Below are 14,858 nucleotides of genomic sequence, written 5' to 3'. Positions count from 1 at the left end.
ACATTTGGCTCATAGCCCTGAGTCACTGCTTCTCACTGTGATCTTATTCTGCTCAGTGGAAACTAAAAGTGCTGTTATATCTGGTGTCATTTTGAAATAGGCTTTCAGTGTTTTGCATGTTCTGTTATAGATCAGTATAAGCGCAGATCAAGCATGTGACCAAAGTTGATGAACCTCCTGGTAGGCGAAAAAAGCTTTTTGACTTCTTTCCTGAGTTCCTCTCCCAATTGAAAATAGCCTGACAGTGTGTATCTGTTTTCAGACTGTTGATTGGACTGTTCACATCCAACAAATGTTTAGTAGTCTGTCTGGACAGTAAGGTGGTGGTGCAGTGAGGATGTATTTTCAGAGAGGCTGCCTGTTCAAAATGTCTCTACAAGAGATGAGCGCTTGAAGTAGTGGAGTTCTTTCTGGTTTTTGGTAATAAAGTGAAGTTTATAGATGGAAGTTATGTAGGATAACTGTGTGTCACAGGGTGGGAAGATGCAGAGTTTTGTAGTAGGTTGGATCATTTGTTCCAGGATCAGACTCGTGGTAAGGAAGAAAAAAATGACGTAAGTGCTTGGTTGAAGACATTAAGGCTCCTTAGGGAGGATAGGGTAGTTTGAGCGGTGTGCTTTCTACTTGTTGCACTGCTGTTTAGATCTAAGAGTTACGGTGATGCTGCAAGTTTGAAGTTAAGTCTCAACTAAATAATTGAGGGAAATGTTGGAAGCTTGTGGATGTTTAGTGCCCAACCTATAGGAATGTGGTGGTGTTTTTTGTTTGTGTGTTTGTTTTGGTTTGGTTTGGTTTTGGTTGTTTTTGTGTGGCTTTTTTTTGATTGTGTGTGTTTGGTTGGTTTGGGGTTTTTTTGGCAGAACTGGAATAGAAGGATTGCAGGATAACTTCAGAAATTCTTTGTTGATGTAAATAATGGCAAGATCAGTTTATGCTGATATTCTGTACAACTATACTGTCTTCAGACTCTTGAGAGTTACAGCTAAAGTGAAGTTGTACATAGTGCATAAAGTTGCATTTTAAGTGTGCTAATGATATTTTATTACAGGTGAAACCTTCCAAATGCAGAGAGGAGGAATTTGGCCAATTAAAGACATGACAGTCTTCCAGAATGTACTGATTGGACTTTTTTCTTTATAGGCCTTTAAATGAGGATTACCATGTTGGACTGAAGCCAGTAAAATGAGGATGTAGGTGAAAGTTTCAAGTATACTTTGAGAGATTCTCTAATTCCGGTAGTGAGATGGCAGGAAATGATGAGGGAAACACAAATTCTGTTAGAAATGCTATTGAATCTGTGTAGTATTAGGGAAATTAAAAAAAAAAATACTTGAAAGAAATAAGAAGCAATGGCTTCTGTTATTTAAAAACAATTTTTTTTATTGTGTTGGAAAATACTGCCATTTTCAGATTAAAGCTAAAGTTGTTAGGTTGATGAAAAAACCTTCTCTATGCATCATTGAGTGTATTCTCTACAATGCCTCACTTGCTAAAAAGGAGTCTCAAGGATTTGACTCATTATTTTCAAGCGTTGAAGCTTGACAGGTCATGTACACAAAAGCGGTATGATTTCTGTCTGTGATTCTTTCAAATAGCAATGCGCAGTTTATATGTTGAATTCAGTGCTGTAATAAATAATTTCTGAGTGCAGTAATGTGACGGGATTAGTAAAACTAACACCCACCCCACGCCCAAGCCACTGACAGCATTTAATGTTATAAGAACATGGATGAGAAATAAGGGCTTCACATTATCAACAATGGGCTAGGATGTAATTTCTTCTGTAGGAAGTTTTTTTCCATAATTATGTAAAAGCATCTTCTTCCAAAATAGCTGTATTAGCCGTTGTCAATTTGGATTTATGTGTGCTTCTGTCTTGTTCTCCTCATAATCACCTATATATGACTGAGGAATCACCCAGATTGTTCTGTTTCTAGTAGTCTTTATCATTCTTCATGCATTACTCTGTCTTCTTTCTTTGACTTCTTTCTTGAAAAATGGCCAATTCTTTCTCAGCTAGAAATAGGGACTTTCAAGTTATGTTTTCTTGGAGTTAATTTATAATCAAAACTAGAATATAGACAGAAAATCCTACTGAGACTGTGAACCCAGTGTTTTATCCTCTTTATCTGGTAAAGCAACAATATCTTGATAAAACTGTGTCTTAGACTTCTTCAATGCTCATTTTCCTTATTTAAATCTCAAATGTCATTCTTCAGTGCATGCCTTGGAAAGATTTAACTTCGGTGTCACTGGGATAGCTCTTCAAAAATATCAATATTAGTATTCTTTAAAGGATGAGACTAATCAGGAATTTACAAAGAGTGGTGTCTTGGGTTTTTCACATTCCACACAAAAGACTTCCAAATGACACTGTACAAGCCAGAAGAAGCAGCTGGAACTTGATCTTCTCTGACTAAGGAGGGTTCCACTGCGGCACGTCAACGCCAGCGATGCCTGCAGTAATGTATAATGTGGCGCAGCTTGGGCAGATGAGGGAAGCAAAGCCATGCTGAATTAACTGCTGAGACTCCTGACATTTCCACTGTATGTGGTTTGTGAGTTTTACTTTGGACTAGGTTTATTTTCATCCTTTGAACTGAATGTCCCATAGCTCACTTCAAAGCCATCTGAACATAACTGTCCCAGAAATCTTTGCTTCCTTGACCTGTGGATTCCTTTCGGAAATGCCATGGTCACTCTTCATCTGTCAGCGGCTTGGTTTCTCCCTCCACTCGGAGTGGATGTTGTCCAAATAATGGACTTTTAGAGGAACAGATATGCTGTAGGAAATGTGCAGAATGCTGTGGGCTATCCTTCACAAGTGCTGGAAATTCCTTCTGAGGCAAATGGTTGTCTGAGGCACGTCTCTTCGGCGGAGTGAATGCCATGGCATCACTTCTGATCAAACGTTAAATCCATGCCAAGCTGATAAGCATTACATAGTTCCCATCTCAACCCAGTCCCTCCTTGGAGACACACAGTCCACAGCTGATCTCCCAAACCAGAAAGGAAAATAGTCCTTCCCAAAAATTCCTAGCTTTCTCTCAATCCAAAGAACTTCTTGGCATCTGAAAGAAGGAAGGAGAAATGACTGCAACTAAATGCAATCCCAGCAGCTGTCTGTGTGAGAGAGAAACAGAAATCATCTGGATTTATATTTTGTCTCATTGGTGGAAGGGTGTACCGGCACCACTGCCACCACTGAGTATGTCCTTTGTACACTGCATTTGAGACAGTGTGGCTGGGGTTTTGTGCAGAAGCCTAGGAGGGCTGTTATTAAGACATGCCATGTCCATGGCTTATGCAGTTGCCAGGACTGTGCCTGGCACACAGGCAGAGCTGGGACAGGCCAGATAGTCTCTGACGGAGCTTGTTGCACCATAGAACTTCCCTCACAGCTCATGGCCCCTTGGGGAATCATCTGTCAAGGTGCAGCAGGTCTCACAGTAAATCCAGAGACTTACAGCAACTTTCCATGTCTCTGTGATCAGTGCCCAAATTCTACTAGAAACCTCCTGAACACAGCCCTGCGCTCAACACATGCACAAGAAAGGAGTATGCACATTAACTCAGGTAGTCATCTGGATCACAGGTGTACAGTTCCCATTGCCTGCTGGGGCAGAGATTAGGTCAAGGGGATGTTCCTGTGTGTTGTCTTGTGGTGGTCCTCTGGGGCTTGCAGGCATATAGACAAGTGCAGCACCATTGTCGTGCTTTTCTCTAGGCTGAGTCCCAGGACTGTTGATCCTGGGACCAAGGGCATGAAGGTCCTTGGATGCCTGTGGATGAGCTGTGGGCTTGGTGGAGTGTTCTCCCCTCCCCTGAAGATCTCTTCAAGATCTCTGTGGCAGGGGCATGCAGAGTGTGCCACCTCTGAAGTGTGGTTTTGACACCTCAACGAGGACATGGCCTTCATCTATTTGAAATGAATGCAGCACCACTTGCCAGTCCTCTCCCACCTGCCAGAAGGCTTGACAGTAGCAACAGGGTGATGTGTACACTGGAGAAACTTTTGCAGTGGTAGGAAAAGGAGGAAACAATAATTAAGAAGAATAACACAGGTCGTTTCAAAAAGTTGGACCCAATTTCAAATTGGATTGGATTTCAAATTGGGTCTGTCTTTTTGAAGCACCCTGTAGAAGAGTGCAGCAGCTGATCAAGGGCCAGGGAAAAGCAGCAAAGAGTACTGTCTTTATAGTCCTGGAAAAATGACACAGTGGAGAAGCTGAAGAGCATAAGGCAATTTACTCCTTTGGTTTAGAGGAATGCATAGGTGACATGGCTCTTTTTACACCATGAAATGCATTTTAGGATGTTTCAGGAGCTCTCGGTATTTCAAGAATCCTTTTGGTTGTTTAACTTGTACTGAAGGACTCAACACTGGTGAGACCCAGTCATTATTCAACCTGGAAAGATTTGAAATTCCTCTTTTGAGCATTTGGAGTGGAATTTCTCTTTTAGCGACTTCTAAGAAGAATTGTTTGGGCATGGATCAAAACTGCTTTTTGTAACTACTGGCGACAGCCAGGTAATTTACTTCAGAACTGCAGCACTTCTCCACACCTGAACAGCTAATACAGATGTAGTGTTTGTTTGGTGGCTGGGTAAAAATGAAGCCATGTTCACTACAGACTTATATTTGATAGAAGTGTAATTTGAGCCCAGATCTTCAAAACTGAAAGCCTACTTGAGTTTCTTATTATATCACTTGGTCTCAAGTGATTTTATTACTGAAGTGTCAAATATATTAAAATGATAGAGCAATCTTAAACTTGAAGAAAAGCAGAGAAATAGCATGCTAGCGGGAAAATAGCAACTGTAAAATCTTGAGTGATAAAGTATGCTGTCTTAATGTAAACCATAAATGACAACACACTGTAAGAAAGTGGAAGGTTTCATGGCTTTTAACAGTTTAATGAATGTCTCTACTCACTCTTCCCCTCCTTTCCTAGAAAGAGTAATTACTTGGATGTTTCACAGTTTCCACATCAATCATAAGGGCAATGTAAACATGTTTTATGGTGTTCTGTAGTCTTCCAAATAGGTGCAGATAGAGACAGTGTATATTATGTAGTCCAAATGCTCCCTGGCTGTCAGAAGAATGAGGGAAAGGGCATAAGGCGAATCATAGATACCCGATTATTGTATTAGGGTATTATTGACTTTGGTGACATTAAACTCTCTAGGGTGGGGAGGTTAAGTGCAGGCAAGTGGTTACTGAGTTTGCATGGAAGACATGTGGTTCCTGTCTGCAGCATGCTACATATATTTTACTTTAAGTACAATTTACCCATGATAGGTTTCAATAAAAATCACATACGTACATGCAGATCTCTTAACTGTCTCCCTCTTACAGCCAGAAACCAAAGTTATATAGCTTGTGTATAGGCACTGGGAGTCTTCTATTATGAAGTTACTAACTATGATCTTTAAATGATGCCTTTTTACTTTAACAGGCAAACATTGTCTTTTTATTGTTGTTAATATATGTAAAATGATAATAATGAATTATAATACTAGTCCATTGTGTTTAACTGCTTATTGCCTACTATCCACACTTACACTGAATATAAAATCAGTCATTAAATATTGTTTTCATTGCCTGTGCCCTTTTGTCAATGCTCTACTTGAGAGTCTCATAAGCAACAAAGATAAGGATTAGTTCTCTCAGTTCTTTGAGATAAGGTGATATTAGCTGTGTTACAGTGAGTTTGCAGATTTTAATGTTTTCACAGTAGGAAGTATAGAAAAAGGATTCACCTTTGAAAGTAGAGTTGTTCTTACAGTTTTTTTCACCAATCCTATTTGGAAATGACAGTAAATACCAGTGATGTGGCAATAAATTCTAGTTGTGTACATGTCCAGACCTTGTTGATTTTTGCTGGGTTTTGATAGCATATGTCAGTTTCATAAAGTATTGATAGGTCTATAATTCAAGATACTTTCTTTTGATAATCCGTAACATTTAGTACAACAGGTTTGTTACAAATAGATCATATACATACCTTATTTTGTGTAAGTTTCCAGCTTGGTATGGTGATGACTTTGCCTTATAAACATATTCTCTCCTGCAGCTGAAAATAACAGCAGGGATTTCTGCATTTTTTATGCAAAATGGAAGCTATACTGTTATCTTCTGGTGAAAGCATGGGGCTTTTGTGTTTCCATTTCCTTACATCCTCGGGCAGAAGCATAGAAATATGCATAGTGTGATTGTGGATGAGCTGTGGATTTAATGCAAACACAGGTCAGATGCATCTAGAGCTGCTGGTTGTTACTGTCACAGGTTGCCGAAAGTATGAACAGGTGTTCACACTGAAGAGAGAAGAATGAGTAATGCTATATTATTATCTTCTTCAGTACATGTGTCAGATAGGCTTCTAGGATTAGAGGTAATTGCCCCAAGTTGTCTTGAATATGACTGTGAAGGAAAGAGCCTAATGCCTACCGATCTTGGAAAGTAACAGTGGTATTAGAATTTGAAATAATTAACTGGAATAAGGTAATTCTAAATAAAGAAAACTCAAATTTGATGAATAATATAAATGAAAGTAAAATATTTCAAAGATAATCTACCCTCCTGAGTAGCTCATCCTTGAAAAAGTGGGTCCTTCCCTCCTGTCCTGCTGGCACAATGTGAATTAGTGGCCTAGGCTGCTCCCATTGCTTGCATTATTTGCTGAGTCACTGGAAATGTCTCTTACTGCTTCAGAAGCTTGGATATTTTGTATTCTACAGGCAACACCCCCCTGCTGCTCTCAAGAGGTTTGTCTCCTCTTTCCTTTCTCGCCAGTCTGGTAGTACCTGAAGAACGTCTTTCACGAGACTAAATTTTACTTGAAACCTTATTTATGTGATATAATGAATAAATAAGGAATAATGCAGTGCAGGTAAGATGTGAGGAATTAATATAGGAGTCGACTTACGTTACACTGATAGTTAAAGAAATTAGAATGTTTAAACTTCTTATGTTTATTGTAGTATTTTCTAGTGAATGGCAACCTCTTAAAGAAGAGTTTTACTGCTGTAGGTAAAAAGAGTTCTGCTGCAAGACAGAGCAACTCCTTTGTTCTGACCTTAGATTTATATGTCTTCAGTTATCCTAAGAACTTCCTAGAGAATTTAACTTTTTTGCCCTATCATTAATGTAAAGTGTTTGCAAGCAGAACTGTTCTTGTTATGTCTGAATGGCATGCAACCGTGTGTATGGAGTATTCCAGTTTATGACTTCCCGGGATGGTTCTACTTCTGCCCTGTTTCCTATTAGGTCATTAGTTTACTTTGTTTCTTTTTTTTTAGTCTTCTTTTTTTTTTTTCCTGTTAGCCTATGTTTTATACATAGTTATATGCAGTTATACCTCTATTACTTACACACCTCTACATGCTGATGTCCAATTGGAACATTTAAAGACAACGAGCAGGTTTAGATACTGAGTGTTACGCAACTGTCAGCCTCTGGAATTTGAGAAACCTCTGACAGCTGGGTTCATTCAGTTGCTCTAGGGGAATTAGGTATTTGCTTTTCCTCTGGAAGATGCCATGTTTCCATGCCAGAACAAGCAGGTTGGGACAAATGCATAGTGCTTGTCACAGGCTCCCGTGCTCACTCTAACAGAACTTACTAGGTGGTAAATTGTCTGTCCTGCTGTACTAATGAAATATTCAATGCTAGTTTTGTGACAGAAAACTATATGCTGTCAAGTTAATAAATATTTTCTCCTGGTGATACAGATGGCTGACATTGCTGCTCATCTGTCATGTTTCTAGAGTTCCAGTCCTTTGCTGCCATTCACATTCTGTCTTCAGGCTTCTGCATACCAAAGATGCAAATGTTAAAGTAAGGGGAAAATGATTGTTTAAATCTAAATGAACTTCTCTGAGTTTGTATTTACATTTGGTTCAGGGAATAAGATTTCTTCTCTCATGTTCTGAGAAGTTTGCAACACCGTAGTAGAAAAAATATTACTACATATTGATTTGTGTTTCAAACTTATCTGGTTAGGACAGAATTTGAGTTATGAAGTGCCCTGTTTACATCCATTCTTAAAAGCAGTTATCAGGATAAAAGAAATAACGGTTTGTGTAATTCAGAATTTTGCAAAACATTGCTATTGATTTGTTGCTCTAATGTGTAAAATAATCAGCTTCAGTCCATTCTAATTTTACCAAAATAGAGAGATGTATTACAGTGCTTTTTGAAAAAAAGGAAATAGTCTTAAATTTATTGAACCTGGATTACATCATCCATCTACTTTCTGTATCACACTGGCTTATCTCCTTAATGTCCTGTGTCTGTTGGTTGTGTGAAAGTTATTTTTCATGGGGAAACAGAAGATCTGGAAAAATTTTTAATATGTTGTGAATGTTTTGTCAGTACAGGTCTCCAAGTTAGCTGATGTCATGGTCAGACATGGTGTGAAGAAAGGCGACCGTGTGGTCATCTACATGCCCATGATTCCACAGACCCTGTACTGTATGCTGGCTTGTGCAAGAATAGGAGCCATCCATAGCCTGATTTTTGGTGGATTTGCATCTAAAGAGCTTGCTGTTCGCATTGATCATGCAAAGGTAATACGTATTTGGAACAACAAACACCATTGCATTAGTTATTCATATAAACCACTGCCAAAACCCTTTTCTTGCAGAGAGGGTAAGATTTCTCTTTGTGTGGCACAGTCTCCATTTGCTTATAATACCTAACAATGAAATGTGAATTATTACATCTGTACTGACAGTGATACTTTTATAGCAGACGTTGAGATACAGATTTTGACCTCTTTTAAAAAAAGCATCATTTTATTAATTACACACTGTTGTCTGTTTAGAGCATACTTTCTTCTCGTGTTTGTCAATCTTTGTCTTTCCAAGCATCACCTTAAAATGGGTTTTTCACCCAGCATTTTCCTCAAGTGTATGAGGAAAATGCTGCCAGCCCTAAATTACTTCATTGGTTTACTTGATGTTTGTACATATTAAGTAGTACCTTTTTCAGCTACATAGCTACTTCATCTATTTTGTACATGAATCAAGGCAGCTAGAGAACCAGTTGTCTTAAGTGACTCTGCAGAGAACATATTTAATAGAGGTGAATACTTGAAAGGCTTCCATGTTTGGCACAAGTTGAACTTGTTATTGAAACATTATGTAAGTCTCTGTAAGTGAAAATGCAAATAGTACTTTAATAACCTACATAGTAGCTTATATGTGCATGTTAGTAGCTTGTGTGTGCATTAGTTTCAGATCAGCTAGTGGTGTTTGTACTAGAAGTTTCTGTTCTTGGTTTCTACCAGTGAACAAGACAAAAGTCCTTGTCATCTTGTTCCGTCACCTGGATCACTCAGACCATCTGTGGTCGCTGCCTATCACTGAATCACTTTGGTTAGGTGTATAAGCCAAAACATTATGCAGGGTGAAGTCCACAGGATTTCTGGAACTTTTACTTAGATTTTTTGTGTACAGAATTGCTTTTCAGATCCCTAAGGCTTGGATTTTATGAATATTTGTGAATAGGAAGTTAAATGCATTCCCCCTACTCTATAAATAAAACAGCTGAAATGGTTTGTTGGAATTGTGAAAAAGAGCTAGAGGAAGACTAATGGCAGCTCCATAGTTTTCTCTTTCTTCCTGCTCCCTCACTTTTTCAATGAGCTCTAAAAATTAATTTTAACTCATAGAAGCTTTTGATTAGGAAAACATAATGCAGAAGAAAAAATGATAGATTTTAAAAATGGAAGTTGCTACAATATGGATGTTTACTTTTAGAGCATTTTGCAAATATTGGCTAATTAATCCCAGTGGACTCTCTCTGAGGAACAAAGGGAGACAGCACAGTAACCGTAATCCTTGCTTCATGCATTAAAAAGAAAACAGAGGAAGTTTGATTAACTCAAGGTCACACAGCAAATCTTTTGCCAGGTTAGCTATAGAATTACCAGCTGCAGGCCATGGACTAAATCCTGATTTTAAACTGCCTTCTTCCTTTTTCTTTAAAAGGCACACCTAAATATTTTGGATGGCTTTTGCACCATCCGATGTGTAATGACAGTGTAAGTAAAGAGGAGAGGCACATCCTCAATCTAAATTTCAAAACATGCCCCAGTTTCGCAATACTGTAAAGCTTTATTGATAAGTGAATTGCACACTACTGAGGTTATATTTAAAGTATGTATATAAGTAGCTCTGATAGATGGTATTTTGCTGAACTCAGAAGTTAATTGAAGCAGTCTCAAAAACCCCTAACCATTCTATTAGGCTTTTATGTGACTTGGTTTAGATGCTGCAGTGTAGGACCTGATGTTGTTAAGATTAATTAGAAAGAGTTAAAGATGTGGAATGGAAGGCTGGCTGTGAGATGTTCTTGTGGAAGAAAGGTCAAACTTCACATTTTACTGGAAGATGTAAGTGAAAGAAATAACAAGCACTTTCTGGTGACTATGAAAACGTACATATACTTTACCAGCTTACCTTAATTTATCTTGACTTTTAAATAGGTCTGGGAATGCTGCAAAGTCCTGCAGCTGTTAATTTTTACTCTTGTCAGGTATTGGCAGGTACTGACGTTCTGCAGTGAATTGTGATGAAGTGGTACAGAGCATGAGAACAGGCATTTCTTGTCACCTTTCTTTTCACCTGAATGTGGGAATATATAATTTGCAATATCGAAACAATACGTAGTTTTGAAGGACATTAACTATATTTTGAGAAATTGACATAGCATCTGTTTAAGCATTTTATCTTAGTAAACTAGGAATACTGAGAAGGATACTTAAGAGCAATATGTTTATATGCGTGTTTGATAGGGTAGTTGCTATGCCTTCAGCAACCAAATTTTCTCATGTTTTTTTGAATCACAATAATTATATAGCAATCCCAGGGGTTTTTTTTAGATTTTAAGTCCAAACCCTGAAAAATAAAGTGCAAGTAATGGAGTTTTTCAGACATGGGATTTTCAGAAATGCTTCAGCAAAGCAGTGTTATGGTTTGCAAGTGAAGAATAATTCTTTGAAATACAAAGTGTATGAGACACCCAAGTTACTGTCTCCCATTAGGGTCAGAAATACTGTATTCCTCAGTTATTTAGAGTTGGCACATTTGGAGATTTTGATGAGTTCCTTGAGAAAATGAGCTGATTTTTTTAACGGTTTATTCTGAATAAGGCATAGCTCCTGCACACAAGTATAGCTATATACAAGTATACCCCTACTTCTCATCATAAGACAATCCAATCTTTTGAGTGATTAGGCAGATAGCTCAGCTGCTGATACAGGAGATGCCCAGTTGTCTTATAATAGTTGCAGTCCTGTCTTGGCTTCTCTTGAAGCACCGTTTATTTTTGGAATATGTATTGTAGATTAAAAGGCAGTGTCTTGCTTATTATTTTTAACTACTTGTATGGTATGATTCGGGTCTCTTTCTTTAGAGCACTGGGTAATACCTGTCAGAACTACATGTGCATGTTCATCTGACATGGATCATCCAACTGCAAAGCCAGAGCAGTATCAGCAGGTGCAGCAGAACTATATAATGACTGCATGAGCACCGGATATCTTAAAATGCCTGTCACTTTTTTTAAGGAGGAGAGAAGCACAACAAAAGTGCAGTAAGTTTGAGCATAGCCCTGTGATCAGATGTGTGGCTGCGGCACAAGGAGAAAAGAGGTTTTTTGTGTTGTATAGTGAGGGACTGAGTGCTGGAGCTCTCTGCAAACCTCTTCATGAAACTCTTGACATTTTGTGCCCCGAAGGTTTTCTGTGTGGGCTTTTTGCAGCTTCATTAGTTGGCCCAATAAAATATATTTATTTTTCTAAACTTTGCCGTGTGTGCTATTAGACACTACAGGGAAATTTGTAGCAGGTCTCTTTACAACAGAATAAAATTGTTGGTCTGGTACTATTTGGCCTTGTTTTGTCTCATTTCTACTTTTTTGTACTGTTTAATGTTTTTTTTCCTGCAGCTCACTGTTGCTGGCATTCCTTTACCAACAAACCTTTGAATTTTCCTGCTTTTCCTTCAGACTAGCTATATTTCAGTCTAATCTTATTGTGCAGGACTACGTGGAGCCACAGAAGAAGTGGGAGATGGGTGTATAAAGGCAACATGGGAACAGAGATGCGGGGAAAGTAAAGTCAGTAGGCAGAGTGGTAAAACACTGGAAAATAGCAGTTAAAGCCAGTAATGGAGCTTTGATTTGCACAGAGTGATCCATGATGCTTCCAAGTAGTACCCCTCACTTGGGAAATACATCACCTTAGGCAATTTAGTATTGGTTATTTTTAGACTTCCTTGCGGCATATGAAGTACTTGATGTGCAGAGGCGGCACTATTTACAAATGACTGTAAACCTGGCATTGACAACAGTCTTTCATCTTAACAATTGAATAGAGCTGTGTTAATATCTTTCATTAATTACAGTCTAATTTCAGGGTAGCCTCGAGATGAATTTTCAGCTTAACTGCATTGTATTGTGTCATCTTTCATAAAATCAGTACATTGCAAAACAGAAAGATGACAAACGCTGAAATTTTAAAGCTCGTCTGAAATCTTTATTTTGAATACAAACTAATTGGCAAACTTCCCTGAATGGCAGATTTGGATAGGAAACATTTTATTATTGCAAAAGAAAACAGTTTAATCTGTGCTTTCTGTTCCGAGTTTAATGCAGCCTTAACTGTGGCATTGTGGTTTGCGCCTACTTAATGAGATTTATGCTAATGCATACAATTAGCAAACCAGTTTGATCAAACTGAGGGGCATAAGATAAACATACTTTTAAAGCTCCAAAAGCAAGGAGATTGAAGACTCATTCTTCTCCAATTAAAATATGTTCTAACACATCGTTTCTTTGGTGTTACCTTTTGTTTCCTGAAAGACAAGAAATAAAAATACTGATTTTGGAGCTAAGTCAAAATAGTTTGTATGCAGATTTCTTGACTTAAGTAATCTTGTGTAAAACCTCAATAACAAAGATGCTAAATCCACATTTGTAAATATAAATTATTCTAAAAAAACCCCAGAACTATAGAAATCTGATTTTTAGTGGTTTCCCATCCTAAATTCTGCAGCCATCACTTGCTTTACTTCCTTCATGTGCCTTATGACTTTAGCTTATTTTCTTCCTTTGTTTCTACTTTCCTGTCAACTCTTGTTTGCGTTCTTTTTTCTCTTTCCCCTGTTTTCCCTCCTGTTCCATTTAATTACAGGCTGGAAAAGAGCCAGCAAAGTGCTATAGCTAGTTTTGAAATATGCCATTGCGTGCAGGCAGATAATTAGAAAACAGGCTGAAGAGGACAGATAATTGTTGACATCACTGTACCGCTTTTTCTTAATGGAGAGACTGAGATGGAGATGGGCTTTTCTCTCAGTTCATTAATTTTCATGAAACTTGAAAGAACTTAATGCTGCTGATTTCTTACTCAAATTTGTTTGAAAATGGTGAGGAGTGTCAGAAGTTGTTAGTGTGCTCCTGAACAAAAAACGGATGCGTGGATGGCAAGATCACACAAGCTTGACTTCCTTACAAAGCTGGTCTAAACCCTGTTTCTAATTATGTGAAGATAGACTGTATACATTTAGTGTCATTAATCAAAGAGTTTCATGGAAAAGATATTATTAGGTTGCGTATATAGAATATATTGCAAATGTATGTATTAACAATCTAAATTCTTTATTTTAGCCCAAGCTTATTGTGACGGCAAGTTTTGGAGTAGAACCAAAAAGGAAAGTGGAATACCTATCCCTCCTAGAAGCAGCACTGGCAATGGTACAGAGAAAACCTGATAAAGTTCTTGTTTACAAGCGACCTAATTTGGTGGGTGTACAATTGTTGTGCCTTTATGTTAACTTTCAGATGTACATGCCTTCTCACTTTTACAAGTAAAATTTTGGTTTGTAGTTTGTCTTTGAATTTTATGGGGGAACTTTATATTCATAAGATTTAAATAGTAAATAGAACTAATGCAGCAGAGAGGTTACGATACAGAAAATTGAATAATACTTTACAGGAAATTGAATAGTATATGTTTTTTGATCCACTTCTATTGATTGTCTGTTTTTCTTTTGACGCTTTTCTATTTTTCAATGGGCAGGGCTCTGTTCCTCTTACCCCAGGACGCGACCTTGACTGGGAAGAAGAGCTTGCAAAAGCACAGTGTTATAAATGTGTCTCCGTTTCCTCAGACCATCCGCTTTATATTCTGTATACATCTGGAACAACGGGCTTGCCCAAGGTAAAGGACTATCTGTAGTTTGAGTGCTTGTGACCAACCTGTTTGCAGTTCCACTTGAGAAAATAGTTAATTAAAAAGGTTGGAAATGTTTGCCAGTGCTCAGTGCTATGAATGATAATCATTGCTAGAAATGGTTTAATCTCATTTATTCACATTTCATTACTTTAAAGTCAATGTCTAGGAATAAACTACATTTGTTTATTTAAATATAAGTAATATAAAGATAAACTGAATTTACTTCAAAAAGTACAGTATAAACTTGTGAGGACAGCAGAATGTCTTTTATTTATTAATATCTTCTGTGTTCTAACTGTTTGAGATGAGCATAGTATAGTCACTTAATGGCGAGATTAGTTCATGTATCACTTGTGTGATAGCATTTATTGCTGAATAGTCTTTGCTTATTTGTTGTTTACATGTTAGCTAATCTTCCCATAGATAAGATGTAATGAGTGGCATTACAGATTAAATGTAATTAAGCATGTTCTGAAGTCTTGTGATACTGAACACTTCTGAGAAAATAATTCCTGTGAAAAACAAAGTTTAGATTAAGTGAAAACTGACAGAGAGTGTTGCTTGAAAATGTTTGCTTTAACATATCAATTAGTCTTACAATGATTTTTTGTTAAA

At 37.7% G+C, this 14,858-nt stretch overlaps 1 protein-coding gene across 5 annotated transcripts in view; it reads left to right on the top strand.

The window, feature by feature from the left end:
- The window catches only part of ACSS3 (acyl-CoA synthetase short chain family member 3), an 84,167-nt gene that overhangs the window by 9,892 nt on the left and 59,417 nt on the right, over positions 1-14,858 (top strand). The window contains exons 1-4 of one of the 5 annotated variants that reach the window (XM_082061071.1): positions 6,852-6,893; positions 8,383-8,571; positions 13,676-13,810; positions 14,088-14,228. In XM_082061071.1, the coding sequence (XP_081917197.1) occupies positions 8,404-8,571; positions 13,676-13,810; positions 14,088-14,228 (444 nt within the window). In that variant the 5' untranslated portion in view covers positions 6,852-6,893; positions 8,383-8,403. Of the gene's footprint in view, positions 1-6,851; positions 6,894-7,770; positions 7,841-8,377; positions 8,572-13,675; positions 13,811-14,087; positions 14,229-14,858 lie in introns of those variants that run through there. The other 4 variants (XM_082061070.1, XM_082061068.1, XM_082061067.1 and 1 more) reach the window with 4 other exon arrangements.

The sequence above is a fragment of the Streptopelia decaocto genome, assembly GCF_964273445.1.
Source record: "Streptopelia decaocto genome assembly, chromosome: 1".
NCBI lineage: Eukaryota > Metazoa > Chordata > Aves > Columbiformes > Columbidae > Streptopelia > Streptopelia decaocto.
The sequence above is the reverse complement of the archived record's forward strand: the minus strand, read 5'-3'. Positions and strand labels throughout refer to the sequence as shown.